The sequence below is a fragment of the Cydia fagiglandana genome, chromosome 15, assembly GCF_963556715.1.
Source record: "Cydia fagiglandana chromosome 15, ilCydFagi1.1, whole genome shotgun sequence".
Classification (NCBI taxonomy): Eukaryota; Metazoa; Arthropoda; class Insecta; order Lepidoptera; family Tortricidae; genus Cydia; species Cydia fagiglandana.
In genome coordinates, this window is record NC_085946.1 from 410,108 (window position 1) to 437,140 (window position 27,033).

The 27,033-nt window shown below is 35.9% G+C and overlaps 1 protein-coding gene across 1 annotated transcript in view; it reads left to right on the plus strand.

Annotated features, from left to right (window-relative positions):
* Positions 1–27,033, plus strand: part of LOC134671184 (echinoderm microtubule-associated protein-like 2) — an 87,236-nt gene that overhangs the window by 8,544 nt on the left and 51,659 nt on the right. Inside the window, exon 2 of the mRNA XM_063528968.1 lies at positions 18,340–18,434. Coding sequence (XP_063385038.1) covers positions 18,368–18,434 — 67 coding nt within the window. The 5' untranslated portion in view covers positions 18,340–18,367. The remainder of the gene's footprint in view (positions 1–18,339; positions 18,435–27,033) is intronic.

Sequence of the window (27,033 nt, forward strand, 5' to 3'; positions counted from 1 at the left end):
CAACATTCGAAACTGTACATCAAGATCTTTCATGAAACACCTTCAGAACCCACTTCGCGAGCTTACTGTAGTTGCATCAGCTGAAAGAAAGTTATCGGCGGAACAATATTATGTACATTATTAATTCAGAAAAAAAATCTCTGAATCTCACAAGAGTTGTGAATGTTAATCAAGAGCTTTTTCATAAAGCTTTCAGAATCTAATGTTTTAGGTGTTCTAAGATTTATTTTTTAAATAATTTATGACCAAGTCCGTGGCCAAAATATTCCAAATGAACATCACTAATTTTGACCCACATCTAGATGAAAGACCACTTTCATTTTGATATCATCCGAAACTTTACACCAAGATCTTTCATAAAACGCCTTCAGAACCCAGTTAGCGAGCTAACTGTAGCTGCATTAGCTGAAATGAAGTTAGCGGCGGAACGATTTTGTAAACTCATTTTCAACAAAAGAAAATTACATAATTTACATAAACTGATAATTTACATCGAGAGCTTTTATTATAAGCTTTCAGAATCGACCAATCTAGGTATTCTAAGTATTTTATTTAAATAATTCATTGCAGAGTCAATGGCTGAAATATTCCAAATACACATAATTAATTTTGACCCACTTCTAGTCGAAAGACCACTTTCATTTTGACAACATTCGAAACTGTACATCAAGTTCTTTCATGAAACACCTTCAGAACCCACTTCGCGAGCTTACTGTAGTTGCATCAGCTGAAAGAAAGTTATCGGCGGAACAATATTATGTACATTATTAATTCAGAAAAAAAATCTCTGAATCTCACAAGAGTTGTGAATGTGAATCAAGAGCTTTTTCATAAAGCTTTCAGAATCTAATGTTTTAGGTGTTCTATGATTTATTTTTTAAATAATTTATGACCAAGTCCGTGGCCAAAATATTCCAAATGAACATCACTAATTTTGACCCACATCTAGATGAAAGACCACTTTCATTTTGATATCATCCGAAACTTTACACCAAGATCTTTCATAAAACGCCTTCAGAACCAAGTTAGCGAGCTAACTGTGGCTGCATTAGCTAAAATGAAATTAGCGGCGGAACGATTTTGTAAACTCATTTTCAAGAAAAGAAAATTACATAACTTACATAAACCGATAATTTACATCGAGAGCTTTAATTTTCAGCTTTCAGAATCCACCAATCTAGGTATTCTAAGTATTTTATTTAAATAATTCATTGCAGAGTCAATGGCCGAGATATTCCAAATACACATAACTAATTTTGACCCACTTCTAGTCGAAAGACCACTTTCATTTTGACAACATTCGAAACTGTACATCAAGATCTTTCATGAAACACCTTCAGAACCCACTTCGCGAGCTTACTGTAGTTGCATCAGCTGAAAGAAAGTTATCGGCGGAACAATATTATATCCTTTATTAATTCAGAAAAAAAATAACTTTGGCTTTGAATCGTTCATGATTTGTGAATGAAAATCAAAAGCTTTTTCTAAAGCTTTCAGAAACTATTAACCTAGGTGTTCTAAAATTTTTTTTTAATAATTTATAACCAAGTCCGTGACCAAAATATTATAAATGCACATCACTAATTTTGACCCACTTCTAGATGAAAGACCACTTTCATTTTGACATCATCCGAAACTTTACACCAAGGTCTTTCTTAAAACGCCTTCAGAACCCAGTTAGTAAGCTAACTGTAGCTGCATCAGCAGAAATAAAGTTATCGGCGGAACAATATTATATCCTTTGTTAATTCAGAAAAAAAACTGAATCTTTCATGATTTGTGAATGTAAATCAAGAGCTTTTTCTAAAGCTTTCAGAATCTATTAATCGAGGTGTACTTAGATTTTTTTTAAATGATTAATGACCAAGATCGTGGTCAAACTATTGAAAATGCAAATCACTAATTTTGACCCACTTCTAGATGAAAGACCACTTTCATTTTGACATCATCCGAAACTGTACACCAAGATCTTTCATAAAACGCCTTCAGAACCCAGTTAGCGAGCTAACTGTAGCTGCATTAGCTGAAATGAAGTTAGCGGCGGAACGATTTTGTAAACTCATTTTCAACAAAAGAAAATTACATAATTTACATAAACTGATAATTTACATCGAGAGCTTTTATTATTAGCTTTCACAATCCACCAATCTAGGTATTCTAAGTATTTTATTTAAATAATTCATTGCAGAGTCAATGGCCGAGATATTCCAAATACACATAACTAATTTTGACCCACTTCTAATCGAAAGACCACTTTCATTTTGACAACATTCGAAATTGTACATCAAGATCTTTCATGAAACACCTTCAGAACCCACTTCGCGAGCTTACTGTAGTTGCATCAGCTGAAAGAAAGTTATCGGCGGAACAATATTATATCCTTTATTAATTCAGAAAAAAAATAACTTTGGCTTTGAATCTTTCATGATTTGTGAATCTAAATCAAGAGCTTTTTCTAAAGCTTTCAGAAACTATTAACCTAGGTGTTCTAAAATTTTTTTTTAATAATTTATAACCAAGTCCGTGACCAAAATATTATAAATGCACATCACTAATTTTGATCCACTTCTAGATGAAAGACCACTTTCATTTTGACATCATCTGAAACTTTACACCAAGATCTTTCATAAAACACCTTCAGAACCTAGTTAGTAAGCTAACTGTATCTGCATTAGCTACAATGAAATTAGCGGCGGAACGATTTTGTAAACTCATTTTCAAGAAAAGAAAATTACATAACTTACATAAACCGATAATTTACATCGAGAGCTTTAATTTTAAGCTTTCAGAATCCACCAATCTAGGTATTCTAAGTATTTTATTTAAATAATTCATTGCAGAGTCAATGGCCGAGATATTCCAAATACACATAACTAATTTTGACCCACTTCTAATCGAAACACCACTTTCATTTTGACAACATTCGAAATTGTACATCAAGATCTTTCATGAAACACCTTCAGAACCCACTTCGCGAGCTTACTGTAGTTGCATCAGCTGAAAGAAAGTTATCGGCGGAACAATATTATATCCTTTATTAATTCAGAAAAAAATAACTTTGGCTTTGAATCTTTCATGATTTGTGAATCTAAATCAAGAGCTTTTTCTAAAGCTTTCAGAAACTATTAACCTAGGTGTTCTAAAATTTTTTTTTAATAATTTATAACCAAGTCCGTGACCAAAATATTATAAATGCACATCACTAATTTTGACCCACTTCTAGATGAAAGACCACTTTCATTTTGACATCATCCGAAACTTTACACCAAGATCTTTCATAAAACACCTTCAGAACCCAGTTAGTAAGCTAACTGTAGCTGCATCAGCTGAAATAAAGTTATCGGCGGAACAATATTATATCCTTTGTTAATTCAGAAAAATAACTGAATCTTTCATGATTTGTGAATGTAAATCAAGAGCTTTTTCTAAAGCTTTCAGAATCTATTAATCGAGGTGTACTTAGATTTTTTTAAATGATTAATGACCAAGTTCGTGGTCAAACTATTCAAAATGCAAATCACTAATTTTGACCCACTTCTAGACGAAAGACCACTTTCATTTTGACATCATCCGAAACTGTACACCAAGATCTTTCATAAAACGCCTTCAGAACCCAATTAGCGAGCTAACTGTAGCTGCATTAGCTGAAATGAAGTTAGCGGCGGAACGATTTTGTAAACTCATTTTCAACAAAAGAAAACTACATAACTTACATAAACCGATAATTTACATCGAGAGCTTTAATTTTAAGCTTTCAGAATCCACCAATCTAGGTATTCTAAGTATTTTATTTAAATAATTCATTGCAGAGTCAATGGCCGAGATATTCCAAATACACATAACTAATTTTGACCCACTTCTAGTCGAAAGACCACTTTCATTTTGACAACATTCGAAACTGTACATCAAGATCTTTCATGAAACACCTTCAGAACCTACTTCGCGAGCTTACTGTAGTTGCATCAGCTGAAAGAATGTTATCGGCGGAACAATATTATATCCTTTATTAATTCAGAAAAAAAAAACTTTGGCTTTGAATCTTTAATGATTTGTGAATGTAAATCAAGAGCTTTTTCATAAAGCTTTCAGAAACTATTAAACTAGGTGTTCTAAAATTTTTTTTTAATAATTTATAACCAAGTCCGTGACCAAAATATTATAAATGCACATCACTAATTTTGACCCACTTCTAGTCGAAAGACCACATTCATTTTGACAACATTCGAAACTCTACATCAAGATCTTTCATGAAACACCTTCAGAACCCACTTCGCGAGCTTACTGTAGTCGCAACAGCTGAAAGAATGTTATCGGCGGAACAATATTATATCCTTTATTAATTCAGAAAAAAAAATAACTTTGGCTTTGAATCTTTCATGATTTGTGAATGTAAATCAAGAGCTTTTTCTAAAGCTTTCAGAATCTATTAACCTCGGTGTTCTAAGATTTTTTTTTTAATAATTTATAACCAAGTCCGTGACCAAAATATTATAAATGCACATCACTAATTTTGACCCACTTCTAGATGAAAGACCACTTTCATTTTGACATCATCCGAAACTTTACACCAAGATCTTTCATAAAACGCCTTCAGAACCCAGTTAGTAAGCTAACTGTAGCTGCATCAGCTGAAATAAAGTTATCGGCGGAACAATATTATATATTTTGTTAATTCAGAAAAAAAACTGAAAGTTTCATGATTTGTGAATGTAAATCAAGAGCTTTTTCTAAAGCTTTCAGAATCTATTAATCGAGGTGTACTTAGATATTTTTTTTAAATGATTAATGACCAAGATCGTGGTCAAAATATTCAAAATGCAAATCACTAATTTTGACCCACTTCTAGATGTAAGACCACTTTCATTTTGACATCATCCGAAACTGTACACCAAGATCTTTCATAAAACGCCTTCAGAACCCAGTTAGCGAGCTAACTGTAGCTGCATTAGCTGAAATGATGTTAGCGGCGGAACGATTTTGTAAACTCATTTTCAAGAAAAGAAAATTACATAATTTACATAAACCGATAATTTACATCGAGAGCTTTAATTTTAAGCTTTCAGAATCCACCGATCTAGGTATTCTAAGTATTTTATTTAAATAATTCATTGCAGAGTCAATGGCCGAGATATTCCAAATACACAACTAATTTTGACCCACTTCTAATCGAAAGACCACTTTCATTTTGACAACATTCGAAATTGTACATCAAGATCTTTCATGAAACACCTTCAGAACCCACTTCGCGAGCTTACTGTAGTTGCATCAGCTGAAAGAAAGTTATCGGCGGAACAATATTATATCCTTTATTAATTCAGAAAAAAAATAACTTTGGCTTTGAATCTTTCATGATTTGTGAATCTAAATCAAGAGCTTTTTCTAAAGCTTTCAGAAACTATTAACCTAGGTGTTCTAAAATTTTTTTTTAATAATTTATAACCAAGTCCGTGACCAAAATATTATAAATGCACATCACTAATTTTGACCCACTTCTAGATGAAAGACCACTTTCATTTTGACATCATCCGAAACTTTACACCAAGATCTTTCATAAAACACCTTCAGAACCTAGTTAGTAAGCTAACTGTAGCTGCATTAGCTAAAATGAAATTAGCGGCGGAACGATTTTGTAAACTCATTTTCAAGAAAAGAAAATTACATAACTTACATAAACCGATAATTTACATCGAGAGCTTTAATTTTAAGCTTTCAGAATCCACCAATCTAGGTATTCTAAGTATTTTATTTAAATAATTCATTGCAGAGTCAATGGCCGAGATATTCCAAATACACATAACTAATTTTGACCCACTTCTAATCGAAACACCACTTTCATTTTGACAACATTCGAAATTGTACATCAAGATCTTTCATGAAACACCTTCAGAACCCACTTCGCGAGCTTACTGTAGTTGCATCAGCTGAAAGAAAGTTATCGGCGGAACAATATTATATCCTTTATTAATTCAGAAAAAAAAATAACTTTGGCTTTGAATCTTTCATGATTTGTGAATCTAAATCAAGAGCTTTTTCTAAAGCTTTCAGAAACTATTAACCTAGGTGTTCTAAAATTTTTTTTTAATAATTTATAACCAAGTCCGTGACCAAAATATTATAAATGCACATCACTAATTTTGACCCACTTCTAGATGAAAGACCACTTTCATTTTGACATCATCCGAAACTTTACACCAAGATCTTTCATAAAACACCTTCAGAACCCAGTTAGTAAGCTAACTGTAGCTGCATCAGCTGAAATAAAGTTATCGGCGGAACAATATTATATCCTTTGTTAATTCAGAAAAATAACTGAATCTTTCATGATTTGTGAATGTAAATCAAGAGCTTTTTCTAAAGCTTTCAGAATCTATTAATCGAGGTGTACTTAGATTTTTTTAAATGATTAATGACCAAGTTCGTGGTCAAACTATTCAAAATGCAAATCACTAATTTTGACCCACTTCTAGACGAAAGACCACTTTCATTTTGACATCATCCGAAACTGTACACCAAGATCTTTCATAAAACGCCTTCAGAACCCAATTAGCGAGCTAACTGTAGCTGCATTAGCTGAAATGAAGTTAGCGGCGGAACGATTTTGTAAACTCATTTTCAACAAAAGAAAACTACATAACTTACATAAACCGATAATTTACATCGAGAGCTTTAATTTTAAGCTTTCAGAATCCACCAATCTAGGTATTCTAAGTATTTTATTTAAATAATTCATTGCAGAGTCAATGGCCGAGCTATTCCAAATACACATAACTAATTTTGACCCACTTCTAGTCGAAAGACCACTTTCATTTTGACAACATTCGAAACTGTACATCAAGATCTTTCATGAAACACCTTCAGAACCTACTTCGCGAGCTTACTGTAGTTGCATCAGCTGAAAGAATGTTATCGGCGGAACAATATTATATCCTTTATTAATTCAGAAAAAAAAAAACTGGCTTTGAATCTTTAATGATTTGTGAATGTAAATCAAGAGCTTTTTCATAAAGCTTTCAGAAACTATTAACCTAGGTGTTCTTAAATTTTTTTTAATAATTTATAACCAAGTCCGTGACCAAAATATTATAAATGCACATCACTAATTTTGACCCACTTCTAGTCGAAAGACCACATTCATTTTGACAACATTCGAAACTCTACATCAAGATCTTTCATGAAACACCTTCAGAACCCACTTCGCGAGCTTACTGTAGTCGCAACAGCTGAAAGAATGTTATCGGCGGAACAATATTATATCCTTTATTAATTCAGAAAAAAAAATAACTTTGGCTTTGAATCTTTCATGATTTGTGAATGTAAATCAAGAGCTTTTTCTAAAGCTTTCAGAATCTATTAACCTCGGTGTTCTAAGATTTTTTTTTTAATAATTTATAACCAAGTCCGTGACCAAAATATTATAAATGCACATCACTAATTTTGACCCACTTCTAGATGAAAGACCACTTTCATTTTGACATCATCCGAAACTTTACACCAAGATCTTTCATAAAACGCCTTCAGAACCCAGTTAGTAAGCTAACTGTAGCTGCATCAGCTGAAATAAAGTTATCGGCGGAACAATATTATATCTTTTGTTAATTCAGAAAAAAAACTGAATCTTTCATGATTTGTGAATGTAAATCAAGAGCTTTTTCTAAAGCTTTCAGAATCTATTAATCGAGGTGTACTTAGATATTTTTTTTAAATGATTAATGACCAAGATCGTGGTCAAAATATTCAAAATGCAAATCACTAATTTTGACCCACTTCTAGACGTAAGACCACTTTCATTTTGACATCATCCGAAACTGTACACCAAGATCTTTCATAAAACGCCTTCAGAACCCAGTTAGCGAGCTAACTGTAGCTGCATTAGCTGAAATGAACTTAGCGGCGGAACGATTTTGTAAACTCATTTTCAAGAAAAGAAAATTACATAATTTACATAAACCGATAATTTACATCGAGAGCTTTAATTTTAAGCTTTCAGAATCCACCGATCTAGGTATTCTAAGTATTTTATTTAAATAATTCATTGCAGAGTCAATGGCCGAGATATTCCAAATACACATAACTAATTTTGACCCACTTCTAATCGAAAGACCACTTTCATTTTGACAACATTCGAAATTGTACATCAAGATCTTTCATGAAACACCTTCAGAACCCACTTCGCGAGCTTACTGTAGTTGCATCAGCTGAAAGAAAGTGATCGGCGGAACAATATTATATCCTTTATTAATTCAGAAAAAAAATAACTTTGGCTTTGAATCTTTCATGATTTGTGAATCTAAATCAAGAGCTTTTTACTTTTTACTTTTTTTATTTCAGCTGATGCAGCTACAGTTAGCTTACTAACTGGGTTCTGAAGGTGTTTTACGAAAGATCTTGGTGTAAAGTTTCGGATGATGTCAAAATTAAAGTGGTCTTTCATCTAGAAGTGGGTCAAAATTAGTGATGTGCATTTATAATATTTTGGTCACGGACTTGGTTATAAATTATTAAAAAAAAATTTAGAACACCTAGGTTAATAGTTTCTGAAAGCTTTAGAAAAAGCTCTTGATTTACATTCACAAATCATGAAAGATTCAAAGCCAAAGTTTTTGTTTTCTGAATTAATAAAGGATATAATATTGTTCCGCCGATAACTTTCTTTCAGCTGATGCAACTACAGTAAGCTCGCGAAGTGGGTTCTGAAGGCGTTTTATGAATGATTCTGATGTACAGTTTCTGATGATGTCAGTTAGACAGTGGTCTTCTACTCGGAAGTTGGTCAAATTGATCAATATATGTCTAGAATCTTTAGGGCGCTGACTATTATCAATCGTTAAATCTTTGATTATCAAAGAAAGTAAGTTTTTTTAACAGAAAAATGAAAGCTCTTGTCAATAGCTTTTACAAATAATAGACTTGAAGCGTTTTGTAGGCTAGAAAGTAGGATTTTCTTTGTTTGATAAGCACAAAATTCTACGACCAGTCACGATGCATGTTTTTCAGCTACATAGTAAAATTTATGATGAAATGTTCTTAATAGAATTGATGACATTCAAGTTTTCCTTAAACTAATGTACTTACGCTCTTTTTAACGACGAAAAGAAACATTAAAAATCTCGACTTCTTAATTTGGTCGGGTTTTTGTTCGCCGATAACTTTGGCCGATAACTTCACACCGGTTTTTTAGACAACGTATATAAAAAAACAAAAAAAAAAGCAAAAAAAAAAACGGTCACCCATCCAAGTACTGACCACTCCCGACGTTGCTTAACTTTGGTCAAAAATCACGTTTGTTGTATGGGAGCCCCATTTAAATCTTTAGTTTATTCTGTTTTTAGTATTTGTTGTTATAGCGGCAACAGAAATACATCATCTGTGAAAATTTCAACTGTCTAGCTATCACGGTTCGTGAGATACAGCCTGGTGACAGACGGACGGACGGAGGGACGGACGGACGGACAGCGAAGTCTTAGTAATAGGGTCCCGTTTTACCCTTTGGGTACGGAACCCTAAAAATGAGTATTCATTTCTTTCAAAATCCGGTGGACAAAACCGGAGACAAAAGATTGAAAAACCGATAGTCGTTTGTCTTATTCTATCTGTAGTGCAAAAAACCGGGCAAGTGCGAGTCGGACTCGCGCACGAAGGGTTCCGCACCACAATGCAAAAAAAAAGAAAAAAAAAACGGTCACCCATCCAAGTACTGACCCCGCCCGACGTTGCTTAACTTTGGTCAAAAATCACGTTTGTTGTATGGGAGCCCCATTTAAATCTCTATTTTATTCTGTTTTTAGTATTTGTTGTTATAGCGGCAACAGAAATACATAATCTGTGAAAATTTCAACTGTCTAGCTATCACGGTTCGTGAGATACAGCCTGGTGACAGACGGACGGACGGACGGACGGACAGCGAAGTCTTAGTAATAGGGTCCCGTTTTACCCTTTGGGTACGGAACCCTAAAAATGGAGATACGATTCAAAACTTGTCAAAAATCGATGAAAACCTCGGGTAGCCCCTTAAAAAATAATCATAATCATAAAAAATAGTGCGCCTATGAGGTAATAACAATCAAGAAATTTGTTTTGTATGACTTCTGCATGAAATCTGAGAAGCGGCCCGATCCGATGCAATTGCACGGTTATGTAAATTATTACGTTTGTAGCCTTTGTAGGTATTGTGATTGTACCGCCATGTCAACTGCTTTCGATTGCTTTCATTATGATACCATTAATTATGTAAAAGATTGATTGCGCGAAAGTGTGACTGATGGTTTATTCTTATTTCGTAGGTAGATTACGAGAGGCATGGTTTCATCTGGATAAGTAAGCTAAAAGAAAGCGTTATTGTGTATACTAATGTTCCCGTGAATTGAATTTAAGTACCTACAGTCGACGTCAACGATACGTAAACAAATCTTCGACGTCGACACTCGACAGTACTTTGATTTTTTCCCTTTTTATTATGCTATTATTCGTATTTGCTTTGTCGTTTTTAGCCTCAGTCTTAAGAGTAAGCTAACTATCCACAAACTTGGCAATGCCAAAGTGTGGACGTGTCAGCACAAACTAACGTTCCATGTGCACTCCGCACTGTGGGGAAACTGGGGAAATGGGGAAAGCGATAATTGCACTCGACATGGCAAAAAATTTAACTATCTCATGTTCAAATTTTTACCCTATTTCACATGTACCTATCAACTGTCAAATAAAATAACTACATATGTATTAGTCGCCAATCAAACGCTGTTCTCGCTCACACAGCCAAGGGGGATTGTAACGAATTCTCTCATAGTTTCTCCGACTTGTGGCAAGTACAGCAGTGCCGGTTCGATTCCCGCGGGGTACTTTCGCCATCTGTCACATCAGCATACAATCGTGCCGCGTGAGGCCGCGAGAACAGCGATTGGGAAATAATGCTAATTTATAATCCTGATGACATTAGGGCGTGTGGGATTGGTTTAAATAGATATGTAATTGTGTTGTTGATATTATTTTATCGCCGTCATTGTGTCTGAATATTATCAGATAATTAAATAAGAAAGACCGCTAATCCCTATAAGCCGCGAAAATCGTCATACCTAATATACTTGTAAATGGCAATAAATACTTTTTTTTGTTATCTGTGTATAAAAAATAAAACTTTATTGCTATTCATAACATCTGAACGGAAAATACCTTGGGTTACCAGATGAAAAATGGAATATCCTGATATTCTCGATAAGTTACCTTGTTTTGTTGTTTTGTATAAGATAATATGTAAGCAATAATGTGTTACACGCATGCCGTGTTTGCCTCATCGGTGCATACTCAAGCAATCTCATTTTATAACAAGTTATTTATAATTAAATATTTTTGAATTGCACATTTTGGTAAACCTAAATAGCCCGAAAATTGTGATACATATATCCTAGACGACCACAGCATTTTATAAGTAAGCTGTGTAGGTAGGTTGTGATTATTGTTAATAAATGAATAATATGTATTTATTTTAGGTAAAGTCCCATATTATGTTAGTAACAAGTTAGGTATATAGGTTAGGTTAATAATATGCATGTAGTTAAGAGCTAGAAATATATGAGTTAGTCTTGATCCGAGCACGTAGTTTTATTATAAGGATGCGTATGTTAACATTATAAGGATGCGTATCCTTATAATGCTAACATGGCGCAGCCGGTAGGATATAAAACGGCATATCATTGCAATACAGTTTTCAACTTATTACAAAAACATTATATATCATAGAGCAACAAACTGCTCATTTATGACGGTTTTATAAATCGTTCTAACACTTTCAGAAACTATTAGAAATTCTCATAACCAATCTTTATTATCCGCCATTTAACTAACCAACGCTGATGGTGTAGCCGCAACCACCATGTTTCCCTCGTAACTCGGTTAGAAACCGGCCAAAGGCTGTGTTTATCTGTAGCAAATAACTGTTGCTGGTAGAAAAGATGTAATCTCAAAAATCGTGACGACTGAAGTAGATGGTGCTGTACGGCGTCATATATTTTGTATTCGTAGTACCTACTACATGTCAAATTCGAAACTCAGATTCTCCTTCGTTACATCTTTTATTCTACATAACTGCTTGTCTCTAGATTGCTCAAACGCAGGCGGGCTTGATAAGGTCTTGTACCCTCAACCTTTTCCCATCGCCTTAGATAACCTCCCAGATCTCATTCATCCATTCACCTATTCATCCGCTCATTCGCTCATTGTCGTTCGACAGGTGTCCGATGTGTTATTGTGATCAGCTTCATCGATTATAGCTTGACGTATGATATGTCATGTTTAGAAATCTGACCTACTTGTCGATCTGGCCCGTAAATACTTTTAAAGTAACAAAGTGTATGTTAGGTGCGCCTTAGCGTTAACTTCTAACTATACCAGTTTAGGAGTACCTATGGCCAATAATGATAGCTTATGCGTAGGTACGGTCAAGAAATGACTATGACAAGATACAGTTTGGCATAGAAATGTAATTCGTTGACTGCAAGTAAATATACTAACCTAACAGCCGTTTTTTTGCATATTTTTTTAAATATTTTGATTGAATTATACATATAGGATATCGAAAATTAACATAATTAGATATCGAAAATTATAAACTGCTATTTAGTCATTTAAAACAGTTGTGATTTTTTCTATTCAGATCGATTAGCTAAATCTTTAAAAAAATGATATGTAGTGGTTAGTAAAAGGAACCTTTCTGAAACTCACATTTATGAGCCATATTTTTTTCATGGGCAGAGGTAACTAACAATTATTAAATGATTTGTAATGTTTAATCCTTAACTGAGTATTTGAATCCAAATCTAATATTAACTTTTGAAAAAGGCATTTCAAAAGACAACCGCGTTGGCGTAGTGAGTACCTAATGTGTAGCGATGTTTGACATGACACACATGCATAATGTACTTTGTACAATAACAATTAATCTGACCCAGATACACAGTCATGACCTTGCCAAGGCGACGCACAAATCAATTGGCTCTTATCAGATGCCTAGATTTATAAGTAAGTTAATTCATGACAACTGTTTATAACTCTGTAGATACTGAAAGAGCCCTCCTGTTACAAAAGAAGTGCATCCGTGCTATAATGTGAGCTTGGGTGACTGACAGTTGCCGGCCACTCTTTAAGGAATTAAACATACTACCATTACCTAGCATGTATATTTTAAAAGCGTGTCTATTTGTAAAGAATCGCCCCGATATATTTAAAATGAGATCTGAGTTCTTCTCAGGAACTCAGAGGTCCCAATATCAAAATCTAATATATCAGCCAAGATGCAACACGGCAATATACAAAAATAATGCCTATAATATGTGTATCCTGATATACAACAGTGTGCCTGTTGATTTCAGAGGTCTAAAAACAACTGAATTCAGGAAGAAAATGACAAGCTTTCTGTTAGAACATTGTTTTTATAGTGTCAAGGAATATATTGAGCACAATAATGCAAATAATTAATATTATTTATTATAATCTAATTCAATTTAAATTTTATGTAATGTAATGATAATCAACCAATGTAATGTGATGTATTAATAATAGTCCAATCGATGAAGTAATGACATGTGCTATACAAATTTTAGAGTGAAATTTATTTTAGAGTAATTGTTATTGCATGTATTAAAATTAAATTCAATAATATAATCATTTTGTGTCTCGCATATGTGCAAGACTGAAAATTATTGTTAGGTAATATAAAATTTGCGCAACGTTTAAGTACGATAGAATGCTGTACAATATTCTACGAGAACATCCTGTAACTATAATTAAGTATTCTTGCAAATAAATGATATTGATTGATTGATTGAATTGATTGATTGATATAAATGTGGCTAAGTACCTAAGCGCCACTTCACCAACCATCCCACTAACCTGGGGTTAACCTGTTAAACTGTTAACCCAGTGTCAAATTGTACTGGTAACCATGGTAACTCCAGGTTTAGCTGGTTAGCCCCGGGTTACTGGAATGCAGCAAGTGGCGCTAAATGTATTAAGTAGCCGGTTAATATAAGAGTGATAGTGAATGGTAAGTTGTCGATCGACGCTTCGATTGAGTATAATCAATCGATATGGATCTATCCGTAAAAACCCACGCCTACGTATTATAAACATCTTTCCGCTGACATCCGAAACGAAACATGTAACCTAGCGTTCAAACGTCGAGTTAAGCCACTATATATACTCTGTTAGTGAGTAAATGTATAAATAAACTAGGTATGTAAAGATAAAGTCTATGGATAGGTACAAAAAGTATGGATAACAAAAGCAGGATGTCTTGAAAAAATAGCTCAGACGCGTGTCACGTGTGCTTAAAATGACGCAATATAAATCCTAAAAACAAACTAAGATAACTGACAGATGAGCTTAAAAAACCCAAAAACTATGAAGACAAGGCCACCCAGAATCCTAAACTTAAAAAATCATTCTAAAATAGCTTTTATAGCATCGGGTTAAGGTACACTATGAATCGTATAATGACAATGATGCAATTATCATTGTTTGTATGGTCTAAAAACTAGGCGCCATCATTGTTGTTGTTTTTTTAAATTCCCGGTGGCTCAATGCTCTGCTCCTACATGCGGCCTACACTGGTGCTATGGCGCTAGGGTTGACAGTCGTAATGAATTATTATTAAACGCTCATTTAGACGGTGCGAGCTCTCGCATCCGAGTTTCGTCACATTACGGTATTTGATTGGTCGGCTGAAATGGATGTAACCAATAGTCCTCAATGTAACTAAAATCGCATACGAGTTCGTGCGGCGTCTAAACCAGCCTTAAGAATATTGTTTCGCCGTTATACATACTATCTCTTAGAATTCTTAGATCATTAATAATCATTGCCATTATTACCACTATAAACTAAAAGCTAGTTGACTTAAATGTCGACTTTAGTTTTCTATGGCAGCTACCTACATTCATCAACTTATCATGAGACAGATAGTGACACATTTATACACACCGTTAACACATTATGGTAACAAAGGTGTGTAACGATATATTTGGCCTTCATTATCTAGGCAGGAAATTAAATACCTACCGTATTTAATTTTGACTATAGATCTACAAGACAACTTGATAAATAATAACCATTTAGAAATACCACGACATCTTAAAGATGGCCGTACCTGGAATATTTCGTAACTATGTATTTTGCATTTGCACAACAAACTAAACGTAATAGTTATCCCGTGTGGCTTATGAGCTTATGACATATGTCACAAGTACATATTTGACCTAATCTCAGTTACAATTCATTTTAAAATCATAGACGATTTCAGTCGAAAGAACTAGGATCAATAAGAACGATTTCTTATAAAATTACGCCTTTATACTGATCATGTTGGACAGTCGAAAGAACTAGGATCAATAAGAACGATTTCTTATAAAATTACGCCTTTATACTGATCATGTTGGAGTATGCCGTTTATTTTGTATCGTCTTCATTAAATTTATTTAGTCAAAATGACCTACATTAAATAAGTTGGAAGTGTGAACCCTATCGAGCCGTCACCCATGTATCTAGTAAACGCCTACATGTGACGCAACCTGTGTAACATGCGCCGTCAGTCGCCCAACTTCAACAGAGCCTTCTTTGTACCATCCATACTGATAACTTGATAATGATAACTATTAGTTCGTAAACCTTAGGCTGCCTTTCCATTGGAGCGGAGATGAGAGACATGCGGGAATTTACGGAGCGGAGAATACAACCAATGATTCCGTTACTTCCTCTCTCTTTAATAACTATCGTGGTTACCGAAGACAATATTATTTCTAGGCTTAATAGAGTCATGAAATATGAATAGGTACCTAACCTCGATAGGATTATTTAGTTTAGTTACTCAACAAAAAGTATCAGTTTGACAGACATATTGGTTAACGTCTGCGTAATTTACCTATTATACATCTTGCTCGCACTAATATGCCAGAAAGAAGAAGAAAGAAGAAGCATAGAAAGTAAGTTACACACGCAAGCGAATATGTCAGTGTCAAGCTTACTATCTCATGAGTCATGTATGATCACATTTACACACTTCGGAAATCGGATACGAAACCTTAGAGGTCATCCATTGTGCCAACTTCGCGAAACGCCACAATGATAGGTACTATGTATTATTTTAAGTACGGTTACATTGATTATTACAATCCCCATAAGAAATAATAACCGACAGGTCGTCCCAATTTGTGCTCATAAAAAACATTTCATTTATAATTATTGTATAAAGATCATATCGGCATGGCTGGGCGGTCATTGTACATCGTGGGTACAGTTAGAGCACATTGTTTTCGCGGATTTTATTACAATTACAGTAATGTTGGTTAAATGCGCTGGTTTTCTGTTGTAAGCTTTCCCGATTATGGTCTGATTGCTGTACCGGAGCAAATAAACCTACATGCGGTATGACCCGATACGTGAAATACAGTCACGTAAGTAATATCGTTGACCGATAAGGCGTAGAATACAATTTTATACAATTCTGACATACATAGTAAATAGCTTACTCCACCACCGACAAGAGCCACGCTCTAATTTGATGTTAATGATGAAATAGCTTAAGTAAGACAAATAATTTGAAAAACATTACTGTTTACAATACAAGGTTGTCTGGAAGATATAGCTCTTTAGCGATAAGACCGCTTAAAAGATAAATATTTGTATTGTCTTCCCTCCTTATTCATAAACGCGCTACAAAACATACCTTGATTAGCTAATTATAATTGTAATCGGTTTTATTTGTAATTTTGACTTATGTACCTAATTGTAAGAAAGGGATAAAACATAATTGGACTAAATCAGGCTCGTAAAGTTTTATGAAGGGGGTTCTACGTGGGTTCTACTGTAATATATTGCTTCTTTACGAAACGAAGTGCAGCCTGAGTGCAGCCTATTGAGCCAAACGCTCGTTGATGTCTTATGTCAAACTCTTTTGTTTTGTCTAAAGCATTAATAAGAGTTTTCTGAAGTACTTACTGTATAATTCTAGTATACCTCTTTTGTATCAAGCAAAAAATGTAATGTAAATGTACCTACTGTATGTATAATCAAAATAAGCCTGTGCCAAGCAATGGAACTGGGAATTAAGATGATGATGACAAGTTCGAGAATTCTGTCGTAAGTCAAATTAGTTTAAGCAAAACGTGTAAATATAACACGTGCAATATAACAGAATTACTTATTTATGACAATTGGCGAATTGATACCGATATCACACAACACAACACACAGATTGAATTACTTTGGCCTGATTAAACTGATATTAAAACTTAGTGTCAAATGAGTATCTTAATAACTAATAACTATTAAATTAAACACATTTTAACAACCTCCTACGCTATATGCTGACAAAATCCATATCATGCCAAAAATGCTAAATGATGTAAGCATCATTTTATTATTGTCCACTTTCTTAGTTAAGACCTTATAAATAACGATATTGCTCAAGTCATAAACTTGGTTTTATTGAGGCTTTTACCACGAAATACGATAAAAGTGACGGCTGGTGAGTGGTAATTGAATTAATGTGCGCAAATGTGATTAAAGTTGCCTGAATAAAATTCTCAAGTTCGGAGGGAGAGCCACGTCCACTTTGTTATTGACTGCTCGTGACATGGCAATTGTATCAAGTATTGTTTGTGAATTTCAGTAAATAGCAACTTTTTCTTGTACCACGTTACGCCAGAATATTTACAATCGCCTGCCGTGACCACCTTGAGAAAATTACACACACATCGATGTGTAGGCACACAGACATGTCGTGCATGCAAGAAATGCATCTTAGATACTGACCCCAAAACAGAAATTTCAATATGACGGAAAGTTAGACAAACGATTATCGACAGCTTCTTAGATTTGACAAACGTTTATAAATAACGCCATTAAAACGATTGTAGGTGGTACTATACTATAGCGTGTCCGCCCTTGGCTCTATATCGAAATTTTGCTAAAAATGACCCGTTTTCGTGTCAGAGAGCATTTAACCTCGGCGGAATGTGTCAGACTTGCGACATGCATTAGTTTGCATTCTATATTAATTGCACGCAGATTGCAGAGAAAGCGGTTTGAATTCTGGTAGCTTAAGTGGAATTAATATACTGATTGATCGTGTTACGAACTGTTTAGGAATAGGGTCTGGGGACTAGCAAAGTGACAATCATTTATACTAGTGGCTCTGTAAGCTGTAGTAGAGTCGCGAGCATAACTGAACAAATGTATGGATCAGACATTTTGAAAATTTTCCAAAAACTTGCCCACAAAATTTCACGAGAATCGGTAGAATGACTTAAAATGTGTTAACAAATGTGTATAACATTTTGTATTGGTCCCCAGAGTCCCGCGATGCGCTGCTGACGGCGTGATGATGAGGCTCGAGGCCCCGGAGAAACCGCACCGCTACCACAACCTGCTGCACGACGACCATGCCAGTAAGTCAACCTGTCACCTTCTCTGTCCTCCTTCAGTGTACACGTCTTGCTGTCCTTCTCCAGCCCTTCTGACTAAGGCTCGAGGCCCCGGAGAAACCGCACCGCTACCACAACCTGCTGCACGTGCACGACGACCATGCCAGTAAGTCAACCTGTCACGCTCTCTGTCTTCCTTGAGTGTACACGTCTTGCTGTCCTTCTCCAGCCCTTCTGACTAAGGCTCGAGGCCCCGGAGAAACCGCACCGCTACCACAACCTGCTGCACGACGACCATGCCAGTAAGTCAACATGTCACGCTCTCTGTCTTCCTTCAGTGTACACGTCTTGCTGTCCTTCTCCAGCCCTTCTGACTAAGGCTCGAGGCCCCGGAGTAACCGCACCGCTACCACAACCTGCTGCACGACGACCATGCCAGTAAGTCAACCTGTCACCTTCTCTGTCCTCCTTCAGTGTACACGTCTTGCTGTCCTTCTCCAGCCCTTCTGACTAAGGCTCGAGGCCCCGGAGAAACCGCACCGCTACCACAACCTGCTGCACGTGCACGACGACCATGCCAGTAAGTCAACCTGTACGCTCTCTGTCCTCCTTCAGTGTACACGTCTTGTTGTCCTTCTCCAGCCCTTCTGACTAAGCTGCTTTTTCACTGAGGCGAAGATGAGATGAGACGTGCATGCGAGGAGCAACCATTAGCATTGGTTGCTATCCGGCGGAGCAAAGAAGACAAGCAGTTCTAGATCTCCGCTTCGGTTGAAAGGCAGCCGTACGTAGAGCCAAACCGCAGCTGTTGCAGAAATCAGCGGTGTCCATTTCAGGACTCTTGATAAACTCCCCATTCCAGGTACTCGTAGATATGCTATATACTATAACTTGTAAATACTTAGGACTGACTTTGAAGAAAATTATTCATCGTCTATTCATAGCCTGTGGAACTAATCTTGTCAAGGATTTAAAACAATGACTGCCGACATTTATAATTTTAACTGACAGTAAGTAGGCTAGTTTTAGCAATTAGCGCTTTAACGAAAAAAATGCTGTAATTGTTTCTTTTCCCGTGGTTCACATCGTTATGCAGATTGGCGTTCATGAATTTAAAAATGTATTATTATCTGAGTACTGTATTGCATTAACACTTGCCACATAAATGCTGCCTTATAATTATGTAAAAATAAAATACGATTAAAGTATTCTGTGATTAGATAAGTTCAAAATCTCTGGTACCTGCTATTGTTAGCATTGTAGCAAAACATTGCAGAATTATTGTTAGTGCGGCAGAATTGACACCGCCTCTTCTGCTTTGAAACTGCATGAACAATATGTATAATGGAATACGTATGTAGACTAGAGATGCACCGGATATCCGGTTACTATCCGGTATCCGGCCTATCCGGCCATTATTTTACTATCCGGCCGGATACCGGATAGTGACCTGCTATCCGGCCGGATACCGGATAGTAACATTGTTTGATTTCAGAGTAAACAAATTGGATTTAAGAAACAGACACGGTCATAATCGTACTTGTTTATTACTTTAAAACAATTTAATCATTCCACTGACTTGCACGCGCACTTATTTCGAACCTAGAAATGAGTCCGCGCGAACATTTACTAGAAAACAGGTCAAACTTGCAGAATGCGCACCTGAAAAACCGAAATGTAGGTATAGTTTTGCCGGCCGAATATCCGGCGGCCGGATACCGGATATTCGGCCAGTCTCCAGGCCGGATATCCGGTATCCGGTATCCGGCCAAACAACTATCCGTTGCATCTCTAATGTAGACCTAATTAAGAACTATCCGTTATTGATTTGATCAGAATTTAAAACTATTCCATACAAGTGATTTTTATAAGAAACGATTGAAATGTTATTAAATTTAAGTAGATTTATGACAAATATCTGCAATCAAAGTTATGACTTGTACGAGAACCATGCGGATACGGAGCGATGTACGGACGTACGGAGAAATGTTTCAATTATTTTATGAATTTTTTATGATGTTATTTTTATTCACACGAGACAAATGAGGACTTCTTCTTAATTTACGAACCTATTACGGACCTATTACGAGTATACCTAATATAATAATAATTCGCAGCAGAAAAAAACAGGTTATACTCAAGAGAATAAATACTTACTTCTTTTCGTGTGTAGGTCATTTTGAAAACCTCACCTCAGTTTGTTATAGCTGCCGTCCGTTTGCTTAACAATGGATGCAATTATTGTAATTACATGTGCAATGACAATTACACGCGACCCTGCCATGCCAACATGGCGCCCACGTGATGTTGTTGTGGATTGTCGATCTGTTTTAGAGACTAACAGGCCAATTCCAACATTTCCAACGTACATACACCAACATCAATATCATACATATATTTGAATATGTTAATTAGCTAATTCATGTACTTGTCCAATGACAAGTACGAGCGAAATGCACGATAACTGAATGACACCAGTTAGATGTAATTCTCATATCAGTGAACGTTCGAATTGGCTTGACAATCATTGGTAAAACGGAACAAGATTTTTTTACCTGGCTTACAGTTTCCCATGAACGAGGTTTTAACTTTCTGTAGACGGAACTTGGTGATTGTGACGAGACGCCATGTTATAAATGGACCTGATTGCTCTCTTGTAAAGAATGAAGATGGTTCCTATGTATGCTGCTTTGCCCCAGCCCCAGGCCAGTATGCCGTAAAACATAATACTGTGAAAGTAACTGAAGTAAACTAGGCGAGCTGTCTCCACGACAGGGATATGCCTAATTCTTCTTACTCCATACGCGGCAGAGCTCAGCCTTTTCTTTAGGGCAGATATGTGAGGGCCTGAGGGGCGGGTGTCTCTATTGTTTCCCATAAAGTTAAGTCATTTTCGTTAGTCATAATTATTTGGTTTTTCTCAGAAACGCGTAACTTTTCAAGGTTACCATAAAACAAACCTAACCTATCTATAGAATAACCTTACAAATATGCAATATGCACCGACAGCAACCCTCGCATGCGTCAGTGAACGGGCAGCGGAGCGTGACGTCACACAACGCGCAGGAAGCGCGGCCGGAAGGCAGGTGCGCCCGCACCGACGCGCCGCTCTGACCCCTGCTTAGCCATTATACCTACATAATGTTCTATTGTTCTAGGCTGTGGAATTATTAAGCTTTCTTACCTTAAATTAATCATTAGTTATCGTTACTTGTATTTGAAATTAGGTTTCCCAAGTGGTGCGTGAGTCGTGGCAAAAATGGCTGGAAAACCCGGAGCGTGGTCCGGCATCGGCAAGCAAGATGGGAAATCTTATGAAACTGATGGATTTTTAAGTTATTACTATAAGTCTATATTCTATAACAATATTGCTGCATATTTGAACAACTTTATTTGTAATGCAAATGGCCCGTTCATAAAAAATATAAATTATCAAATATTCATGGAAAAAGTAAGTACTTACTTATATGAGCAGGAAAAGTACATACAAATACATACAAGGGTTCAACGTGTGCAATTTAAACGTAGAACATACTAGACCTTAAGTTACGCAGGACCGAGTCGATATGGAAACTTATAGCCAAAAGCAGTCGTTGCAGAAGAGTATAATCATATATAGATTTAGTGCTCAGTAAAAGGGGTTTAGCACTCAAACCACTGCTTCCAGTAACATTTCTTTTATTACATCGATATACAGGATTAATTATAAGATTACAAAAGATCAAATCGAACATAACCTCGGGGCAAAAGCCCTGCCGCCAAATCTGACAGTTCTCTATATCTCTTACAAGAGTAAATGCAACTAAAAAAAATAGTTCCCATAAATCATAAGACAGGCTACTAGCAAATGTAAACGAATGTACGTAAATCGTTTAAACACTGTGAACACGCAACTGTGACAATTGCTTAATCCCCGTAATCGGCCAGCAATGGCTGTGTTGCTGTCATGCGCCGGTCCGCTGGCCAATGATATAGTCGTAGGCTTATCTCCGGTTTCATGACTGCACGCAATGCTTTTTATAAATTTTTATTTAATTGAATCATTCTTGGTGTTCACTTTAAACCAGAGTACAAAATGAAACCCAGATATTTGGCTTTATCTAATACCCTATTAGAAACGGTAATTAGGTACATATAATATTATCCAACCCAAATAACCCAATCCTAAGTGTCTGCAGTGGCTTTACCCCTATGATTGATTTGGATTACCTACTTCAAAATCTTCCTAAGCGCGTTTGACTGTATTTAATCATGAGTTGTCTATTCATGTTGCCATATATATGTACCTACAGAACAGATTTTGTTATATATAGACATAATAAAAGTAATGTAAAGTTGCACTGTGTTTGCATTAGAAAAAGTCGTGATTGCATGAGTAAGTGATCTGATGAAATCAGTTCGCCAAACAGCACGCATTTCATCGTGATGGACCGCGCACGATTCGCTATTCTACCTATTGACATAATATGTATAATGTATAAGTATATAATGCACGCCAAGGCCACATGGGGATCATATAACACCGTTCATAAGATCACGTATTTATAGGCATTAGGTTCTTTTATCATAGGTACGCTGCCGTATTCGAACTTCAAGATATATTCACAAAAGACGACACGTACTAGATCCATTCTAGAGACGTTATAGTTTAGACATCAACTAGTTCTCTTTTGCAGCGCAATTCGGGCAACCAATTTTACTTTTACGTTAGATAGAGTAAGATCTATTAGATCTGAATTGGATCTCTTAGTCATCTCCAGAATCACGCAAATGTCAAATTTGGCAGGTTAGATCTTAAACAAATCGTTATCGTATCTTGGTGATGTCTAAAAGATATTTAATAGATGTCTATTTCAAAATCCGAATCGGGCCCACGGTCTAAGAAAGTCGCTTCAAGCTAAGTAGTAAACGATCAATCGTTTGTCAAACCTACGTGCTTGTCAAGCACGCTTGAACGTCTGCTCAACACGTTACATCTTGCATAAATATTTTCGAAATAACATAGGCGTATTGATGTTTTTGCTAACTAGTGCTACTGGTCTTGTGTTTCAACACAAGTTGGTAATTGAAAAACATTTAATTGCGACCTTGATGATGGATTAGACATTGCGAAATGTAACCTGTGTAAGCGGAGAAACTTGCTTTTTCCAGTTGTGTCTTAATGTAATGTTGCAAAGTCGGTTTTGTAATGACAAAATAAATCAATGGGATAGGCTAGGCCCAATTAAAAACCATCCATTTGCATCCCTATCCCTACTAAAATCTTATCGGATCTTTAAGCAAATGTAAGTATACAAAATAAAATAGATGACTCGGCTGATGTCCTCAATACTGGACAACATTTTGTAACCTAAAAAATCATGTCAATGGCCGAATGATTCGGTCACTTTTTTGTTTATTATAAGTCATAATTTCATTTATCAATTTAGAAAGTTTACTGCTCTATAGAAAGTCTGTTAAGGTGGTTCGCTTTTCATACAAAATTCAATCAAAGCTCATTAAGTAACTACACACTATTAGTACACAAATATTTCCGCATTTATCTTCTTTCGAATATTCGTTTGCGCGAAATTAACAGGAAAACAATGTTTCATACAGAAATCATGCAAAAATCATAGTTAATTTTTCATCAATTTTACGTATGTGTGTGTCACAAATGTCGTGTACAGATACATTTGCGACGTTGCCATACCATTTCCGACGTTGCCGGGCTGACCACGGCTCGAATTTGGAGTGCCGTCATGTTTAGTGCAATTTTGTTGACACTGATATTTGACAGGTAGTTAATTGACCTAAGCGAGAAGTTCGTCAGCTTAGCTAAGAACTATCATGGCGTGTTATGCAAACAGTCGCTTTTTTGCTTGCAAACGGAAGATTCCCGGTTCGATCCCCAGTCATTGTATGCTGGAACATAACTTTTTGTATTTTTGTTACACCTAAATTTCGTATTGTTTTTTTATTTTTATTTAATTTTTCTTATTATCATAAATCGATTATTAAGTATGGGCTACACGTATTCTTTTATTTTTACAAAGATAATTAGAAATTATACTCTTCCTAATCTCTCTGATTTTTACAATCAGGACATCCTCACTGCAATAAAAACCGGGCAAGTGCGAGTCGGACTCGCGCACGAAGGGTTCCGTGCCATAATGTAAAAAAAAAAACAAAAAAAGCAAAAAAAACGGTCACCCATCCAAGTACTGACCACTCCCGACGTTGCTTAACTTTGGTCAAAAATCACGTTTGTTGTATGGGAGCCCCATTCAAATCTTTATTTTATTCTGTTTTTAGTATTTGTTGTTATAGCGGCAACAGAAATACATCATCTGTGAAAATTTCAACTGGTGACAGACGGACGGACGGACGGACGGACGGATAGCGAAGTCTTAGTAATAGGGTCCCGTTTTACCCTTTGGGTACGGAACCCTAAAAAGAAGTGTATAAAATTTCCTGTGGTTAAAAATAATGGATTTTGTCTATGAATGAAAAACACAATTATTACTATAGTTTGTTTTTTTTAGCATTAGAAATAAGGTAAACAATCTTGACGTGTCTTTTAATTGAAAAACACATTTTAAAAATAAGTTACGGCAAATATGTAACAATTATAAATCTAATACGATCATTTATATTCTTCTGCTTTCATAAGTAATCGTTTTTGATTTTTAAAAAACCTGATAACACTGAGTATGTGGGGGAAGCGCTGCTGGCCTAGCGGAAAGCAATTCGGAGGTCGCGGGTTCTAACCCCGGCTCGTACCAATGATTTTTCGAACTTTTGTACGAAATAGCATTTGATACCTACCTATTTATACACCGATACCTATTTTTCGGTGAAAGAAAACAATGTGAGGAAACCGGACTAATCCAAATAAGTTTACTCTCTGGGTTGGAAGGTCAGGGCAGTCGCTTTCGTAAAAACTAGTGCGCATGCCAATTCTGGGATTAGTTGCCAAGCGGAGATTGAATATCTGGGAGACCGACCAAAGCTTACAAATCATAAAAACTCAAAAATGCGCGTTTTCTCATAGACCTAGCTAAGAGATCAAACGCCTTATAGCAAATTTCATCGAAATCGTTAGAGCCGTTTCTGATACCATCCAAATATATAAATAAATAATTATATATCTAATAATTGCTCGTTTAAAGGTAAGATAACACAAAGGAGAAACAAAAAGAAATTACCTACTCGCACCAGTCTTGAACCCCAATCCTCTTGCACGTATTTCCACGAACATACCGTTACGCTATTGCAACATACTTACGTTGTGTGAAATTGTCTACTACAAGGATCACGGAAACACTGTTTGCATGTGTGAGTAATAGTAGGAAAAAGCGTGACAGCAACACTCCGTCGAATTAAAAAGGTGGTTTTTGCACAATGAAGTAGTCAATGTTTATTTTAATAGTTCAATATTTACTTAAAGAATGCGCGAAACATACTTTTAAGTATACAAATACCAAGACCATTTCACAAAAAAATAAAATCTGAAATTTTGCAAAAGTGGTGCCATCTAGCGAGAGTTAAGTTTTGAGTAACCTAGGCGAACCACCTTAAACGTGGAAAGAATGTACTTATAGTTTAGGGCCGTGTAGGGACTTATATTATAAGCCTTATAAGGACGTGCTAAACTAAATCAAAATATAAACACGTCCTAGTTGCCTACATAACGCAATAAAGTTCATTGTCGCAGATAGGTAAACTTATCTTATCATTATCTAAGGTAATATATGTTAAAGGCCTTGGTGCGTTATCAGCGTTAAGACGAAACGGGAGCTGAGCTAAAAGTCAATTTTGAGATTTCAAGCTGAATATACCCGTCGCTCTGACGGGGCGTAACCGCGGCGTGAGATACTGTATTTGTATGTGTAATGCACGCACACAGACGCGTGCGGTGCGCCCGTACTCGCGCTGGCACGCACCTCACTGATTGCAATTTGCATTGTCACTTTTTGTTACTGCTACTACTAAGTAGGGTAATTCGCCAGTAACTGGCCACTTTTAATAACTGGCCGCCCTAAACTAAAAATAAATCCTATTCACCTATAAACAGAATTCATTTTAGTATAAAGGCTGATTTAGACGGCGCGCGAACTCGCATGCGAGTTTCATTACATTGCGGGTTTTGATCGGTCGGTTGAATTTGACGTAACCAACAGTCCGCAATGTAACTAAAATCGCGTGCGAGTTCGCGCGCCGTCTAAATCAGCCTTAAGGTTTCAATAACTTCAATAACTGGCTACCTTATACTAAAATTAATTCTATTTATAGGTGAATATAATTCATTTTTGGTTTGGGGTGGCCACTGACGAATTACCCGGCTTTTTACTTACCCGGCTTACGTTTACGGAACTCGATATCGAATAGGGTAATTCGCCAATAACTGGCCGCCCTAAACTAAAAATGAATTCTATTCACCTCTATACAGAATTCATTTTAGTAGGTATAAGGTTTCAATAACTGGCCACCTTATAATTAAATGAATTCTATTTATAGGTGAATAGAATTCATTTTTGGTTTGGCGTGGCCTGTTACTGGCGAATTACCCTATTTATGTACTTAGTGGTTAATACTAGTATCAAGTTTTTTTTTTTCAATAATGCTCAGAAACGAAGTATAG